Source organism: Rhincodon typus, chromosome 45 (assembly GCF_021869965.1).
Source record: "Rhincodon typus isolate 14 chromosome 45, sRhiTyp1.1, whole genome shotgun sequence".
NCBI classification, from domain to species: Eukaryota; Metazoa; Chordata; class Chondrichthyes; order Orectolobiformes; family Rhincodontidae; genus Rhincodon; species Rhincodon typus.
In genome coordinates this window covers 6,726,605-6,733,438 of record NC_063376.1, presented here as the reverse complement: position 1 = coordinate 6,733,438, position 6,834 = coordinate 6,726,605, and the positions used below count along the sequence as shown (strand labels likewise).

General features: G+C 45.0%; 1 protein-coding gene across 1 annotated transcript in view; it reads right to left on the bottom strand.

Annotated features, from left to right (window-relative positions):
- Positions 1-6: 6 nt before the first annotated feature.
- Positions 7-6,834, bottom strand: part of LOC109935863 — a 111,755-nt gene continuing 104,927 nt past the window's right edge. Inside the window, exon 18 of the mRNA XM_048620041.1 lies at positions 7-2,527. Within this exon, the coding sequence (XP_048475998.1) occupies positions 2,142-2,527 (386 nt within the window). The 3' untranslated portion in view covers positions 7-2,141. The remainder of the gene's footprint in view (positions 2,528-6,834) is intronic.

Below are 6,834 nucleotides of genomic sequence, written 5' to 3'. Positions count from 1 at the left end.
CACACACACACACACACACACACACACACACACACACACACACACACTCAAACCTAGACCTATCACGGAGTGAGACCTGATATATGTTAAAATGGAAAGGAATAAGCAGTTCCACAGCAGAGTCTGGAGGTTTGCTGACTCTCATCGCTACAGCATACAGTTGCCATAGCAATGCTAGAATGTACCATAGCCTGGCAGCAACACTGATAGTCTTTCCAGTTAATTGGGTGGATTCTTGGCAAGGAAGCTGCTTCTCCCTGGTGGGAGCAAGAGCTCGTCAGGCACTCAAATCCAACAACAAAGGCAGCAGGAAACCTGGGGAGATCCAGAGCCCGACGGTTCCCGCAGTGAGGGGAGGGTTCGCCTCGAGATGTCATGGATGCTTCTGCCCACTTTTCCTAACGATACGCATTAGACAGGAGCAACATGCAGAAGTACAGCTCTGGCTGCAAGCCCAGCGTATCATGTTCTGTATTTAGTTTGAAGGTTGCCCCACCCTTACGCTGTAAACAATTTAGGATAACAGCAACCATCAAAGTGGTGTCAAAAAGCATCTCAGTGCATCTGCAGCTACTTCCAGGGAAGGCTTTTGAATCGGTAACAAGTTGCTTTTGAATATCCAAATTAACCTTGATGGCTCCATCCTCTATATGCAATTTATAAAATCAGTAAGACTCCCTCCCCGCACCTATTTTATTGACCTAGTTTATTCCATCCCTGCTGAAGGCAATACATCAGTGTTACAGACGCCAGTCACCTTCTGATAGCTCACTCAAGTGGTTACACTTTCAGAGGGAGGCTAGGTAAATGTCCAATGCAACCCTCAGCCAGACACTCCCCAGCAATGCTTAAAAGTTTGGGATGGATAAAATAAAGAGTTTCCAGTGGCTGAAGGGATAATAACCAGAAGGCACAGAATTCAGGCAAATGGCAAAAGAAACAGACAATGAGAGGGAAAGTCTTCTTGCAAAGTGAGCAGATAGAATTTGAAACTCATTGTCCGATGGTGTAGGGGAATGGATTGCAGAACGGTTTTCAAAAAGGAATCCGATACATACAAGACAGGGAAAACTACTGCCAGAGTTTGAGGAACGGGGTTAACTCTTCAAAAGAGACAGCCTCCGTAGACCCGATGGGCTGAACGGTCTCTGTCAGTGTTGTGACTATTCTATAGATATCGGGATTACAGGTTATTCCTCTCTTTTTAGTCCTGGAACAAGGTAGAGGTGTAATCAAATACTGAAATTTCTGGCCACCAATGTAGGGAGTGGACATGTGACGAATAGTTAACAGGCAACAATGAAGGCCTATTCTATTCTGCATGGCTTGTGACACACTGAACCACAACAGGGATCAGGAAAATGTATTTGACAATCGAACTGACAGTGTAGATTCAGAATGTCAACACTGGATCTTAATGAAGTAATACAAAACACCCACTTTAGTTGGGGCTATCCTTACAACTAGCTGCTGCACAACTAGCTGGCAAGAAGCAGCCGGCCTTACTATTTGGATAAAGGAATAAATTTATATCAAAGTGGAGAAAAGGGATGACTGGATCGACGGGAAAGACAAAGAGTTGCACTGTCACAAAGTTTGGATATTCTTTAGGATATAGAGTAAGATGACCAACATCCACTCAAACATTCATTCAATATCTTCCCGGAAATCTAAATCAGGAGAGGCATTTGCCCAGACACCACATCAATACCATGTATGTTACAGCAACCATCTGAAGCCAGCATTATCTTCAACATGAGACTAAAACCTGGCGTCATATGAGACAAAACCTAAACTAAAAGCTTTGGTCAAACTTCAGTAACCGTCCATCTCAAACATGCGGCAGGTCCATAAAAATAAACCTCAGGGTCACCATTCAAACATGTGGTAGTACTCCAGTGAACAGCTGGATCACAGACTGAAAATCTGATAGCCTTACAATAAACCTCTGGAACACAGCCCAAATAGTCACCCTACCACAGACCCTTGCTTCCAAATAACTATCATAACAAACCATGGTATCATCGACCACACTTGAGCTATTGTTTTCAGTATTGAATATACGAGCTCTACAGTTGAGATTAACGGATATAGTTGTGGAGCATTGGTGTAAGGTGCAGCACGACGACTGTTACGCTCATTCACTCCTCGAACATGAAGTCAGCAAATTCCTCTTCATCTTCTGATTTCTTCAATGTTAAGATTGCCATGTCATTATCTGAGAAGCTATCTGCATCTTGTTTCTTTTCAACAACCTCTTGGAGCAGCTTGGTAAAGCCTTCACTGGCCGGGCCACCTCTGGGAGGCGATGGGGGTTCCCGGAGCAGATGTTTCTTCGCCATCGTAGATTCCTTTTCATTCAGATCAGCTGCAATGCGCGGCAGAGTGTGGGAGTCAGGGTCAGGGCTGAGGCAAGCCTTGCGCCGAATACGATCATGTCCCGTGACTTTGTCTTCAGTCCCCTTGGCTCTTTGAGGCATGAGCTCCAGCTCTTCAATCCCATTTGAGGCAGCCGATTTCTCAGCGACTGTGAAAGAGAGGAGGAACACACAGGTATTAACAGAGGCCAAAAGGAGAAACAGCAAGTGCAGAAAAGCTAAATTTAGTGATCCTTGTAGAAAGCCACTGAAACCCACATCGACACGACGGTCAAGAAAACACAACAACATCTTTACTTCCTCAGGAGGCTAAGGAAATTCTGCTGGTCCACAAGGACTCTTACCAATTTTTATAGATGCATTACAGAAAGCATCCCATCTCAATGCATCACACTATGGTATGGCAACTGCTCTTCCCAAGACCATAGGAAGTTACAGAGAGTCGTGAGCACAGCACAGTCCATCACACAAACCAGCCTTCCATACTGGTTATACTCTCTTCCATCCTCTTCTGTCAGGCAGAAGTTATAAAACACGTACGAACAAATTCAAGAACTGCTTCAACACTGTGTTATTAAACTTTTGAATGGACCTCTCATATGTTAATTCTGATCTCTCCTTCTCTGCGGCTGTAACACTATTCTGCACTCTGTTCTGCTACCCTGATGCACTTTGTATGGAACGACCTGCCTGTACAGCACGCAGCAAAGCGACCCCTTTCACTGTATCTTCACTGTATGTGACAACAATAAATCAATATGATAGCCTGGTCTCTAACCCATATGGCATACACCTGCAGATGTGATGACCTGCTGGGAGTGGTTCTTCACTGATCCGCAGAGGGAGGAGGCAGTTTGCTCTTGGTTTGTATTAATGACACACTGCAACTTAAGCAGTAATTATGTCTACCTGCTGTACTTGCTCCTGGGTTTAGTCAAATCTCTGCTGCCCCACATCCAACTCACAGCAAGTCCTGTTCAACCATCACTCCTGCTCACTGAGCCTACACTGGCTTTTGGTATGGCTGTGTCTCGGTTTTAACCACCCCTTGTTTTCAATTCCCTCCACGGACTGGGCCCCTCCAAGTTCTTTGCACACCTCCAATTCAGCCCATTTTAGATCACAAATTTCCTTCATCCTACCATCACCTTCAACTGCCTAGATCTGGAATTTCCTCCCTAAACCATGCTGACTCTCTCTCTCCTCTTCTAATGAGCTCCAGTTCTTGAATTTGTTCGTACGTGTTTTATAACTTCTGCCCGACAGAAGAGGATGGAAGAGAGTATAACCAGTATGGAAGGCTGGTTTGCGTGATGGACTGTGCTGTGCTCACGACTCTCTGTAACTTCCTATGGTCTTGGGAAGAGCAGTTGCCGTACCGTGGTGTGATGCATTGAGATGGGATGCTTTCTGTAATGCATCTATAAAAATTGGTAAGAGTCCTTGAGGACCAGCAGAATTTCCTTAGCCTCCTGAGGAAGTAAAGATGTTGTTGTGCTTTCTTGACCGTCGTGTCGATGTGGGTTTCAGTGGCTTTCTAAAACTTAGCCCTTTGATCAAGCTTCCTGTGACTGCTTTTAATCACTCATTGAATTGCTTGGCATTAAGACTTTGTTCAATAATTGCTCCCGTGAGGCACTTTGGGACAATTTACTATGCTAAAGGAGCTATATAAATTGAAGTTGCTATTGCTGCAGCACTGAAGAATCCCTATACCCATAAGGACAATTAACCTGAAATCCTTAATGGCCCAGTGAATGAAGGCACAAAACCCAGTATAAGAGATAGTAGGAACTGCAGATGCTGGAAAATCTGAGATAACAATGTGCAGGGCTGGATGAACACAGCAGGCCAAGCAGCATCAGAGGAGCAGGAAGGCTGACGTTTCAGGCCTAGACCCTTCATCAGAACGCAGTATAATGTTGAGACGTGAATATATGATGCTCCAGACTCTACTCACAGGCCTCCATCTACTGATCCACAATCTGGGAATGTTAATACCAAGCTGCTATTGCAAAATTCCTCACATTGGAATGGATTGCTAGATTTCCAACAGCAACTGCACTGTTGCTGCCTGTCCATCAGGGAAGATGGTGTAGGCATCTTCGGCCATGAATCACAGCCAATGCCCCTCAGGACTGAAGCAACGCCTGGTCTGTAACCTTGGGGTAAATTCACTGCCCTTCATTAAGTAAAAAAAGAGGCTTTTGATTACCTCTCCTGCCACACTCTTGGGAAACGACAGCATCACACTTCACGTCTCCTTCTCACTGCATCTAGAGACAGATGGGGCACGTGCTTACCTTTGTTACCATAGCTCTGTGTTCCTGGAAGGTTTGATATGATTTATTACTGTCACGTGTACTGAGGTGCAGTGAAAAGTGCTGTCTTACATGCTACACAGGTAGATCGTACTATACAAGTGCATCAGGGTAAAAGAACAGAGTGCAGGATATAGTGTTACGGCCATTGAAAAGGTGCAGAGAGAGATCAACATTAACATTTGAGAGGTCCATTCAGAAGTCTGATAACAGTGGGGAAGAAGCTGTTCTCGAATCTGTTCGTACATGTATACAAACTTTTATACCTCTTGCCCAACGGAAGAGGGTGGCAAAGACCACAGCCAGGCTGGGAGGGGGTGGGTCTTTGATTACATTGGTTGCTTTCCCAAGGAAGCAGGAAGTATAGATTAAGTCAATGGAAGGAAGGCTAGTTTGTGGGATGGACTGGGCTGTGTTCACAACTCTCTACCATTTCTTTCGGCGATGGGAAGAGCAGTTGACACACTACAGTTTGAGGCTTCCAGATAGGATGCATTCTATGGTTCATCTATAAAAATGTGTAAGAGTCACTAGCCCGAAGCCACAGCCTATAGGCACCATTCCAAGTCAAGCATGACTAGCCAGAAAGCCTTCCTTCTCCTAACATGCACCATTGGCATATTTGAAGGTTAACACGCAAATTATTCAGCCCCATTATGAACACACTTTTCTTAGCCATCCAGTCCTGGAGTGGGACTCGAAGCCCAGGCTTCTGATTCAGTGGCATGGAGGCTACCCGCTGTACCACCACATGTCCTTTTACATCCATTTTGACCAAGGCTTAATTATCAGGAAATAAACCTGACAAACTGTAAACCTGGGGTTTACTTACACATGCATAAACACGGGGAGGTCTTTGCAACCTCTGGCACATCAGAACATGGCCAGGGACACTGGGCGGCAGCTTCATAAAATCTCAAGAGCAGGAGTAGAAAATTCCACCCCTTGTGTCTGCTTTGCCATCAATAAGACCATGACTGGAATCTAGTCCACTTTCCTGCTTGTCCCCCGTAACGCTTGACTAGCTTGTCACTCAAAGATCTGTCTAACACAGTATTGACTATATTCATTGACCCAGCTTTCACTGCTCTCTGGGGAAGATAATTCCAAACACTATTGACCCTCTGAGAGAAGAAATTCCTCTTCATCTTCATCTTACATTGGTGACCCTTTATTTTGTAACTAGGTCCCCTAGTTCTAGATTTCCACATGACATCAAACGTTCTCCCAGTATCCACTGTGAGAAGCGGCCTCAGAAACTTATATGTTACAATAAGGCCACCTCTCATTCTTTGAAACACCAATAAGTACAGGCCCAACCTTTTCTCAATGACAGTGATTACAAGAATCCCATTCCAAAGAAAACTCATATTAGACTTGAAACGCTATCTCTGCTTTTCTCTCTCTGCAGATGCTGAATTTCTCCAGCACCTTTGGTTTTCATCCTGGGAATTAGCCAAGTGAACCATCTTTAAGTTGTCCCCATTGCAAGTACGTCCTTCCAGTTCTCCAGGGTAGAAACTCCAGTTTTCGGACAGGTCAGCCAATTTCTCCAGGGCTGAGAGCCTCACTGTTGTGGCAAAAAAAAAACAAATCTTTGTCACAACTTTCTTCCTTACCCATCTTTCACCGATCTGCAGAACTGACTGCATTGCAGTCCACTCCATTCAAATCATTCGTACGGATGGTAAAAGCCAAGCCCCCAGATCTCATTCCATGTGATTCTCCATTTGGTACAAAAACAGTAGTTGCTGGAAAAGCTCAGTAGGTCTGGCAGCATTTACAGCAACCACAGTTCTTTCGGTCTCCATTTGCCAACGTGAAAATGGTTTATCTCCCTCTTCATTTTCGCTCTTGCTTCTGCCGGCAGCTGGAGCAGTTGTTCACAATGGCACTCCTCCATTTCTCCCGGTTTTGGGCATATATTCCCTGGAGGTCCTCCTCCAGATCCTCTCGGACCATGTCCACACTTCTCCTTCGTGGTCTTCCTCGCTTTCCCCTTCCTGGTACAACCCACTCCAACATCCTTCTCGCAATATGACTGTCCATGTCAGATGAGTGTGCCCATACCATCTCAAGTCCCTTCTCGTTGTACTTCCAAAGTAGAAACTTATAAAATGCCATATTGACTGACT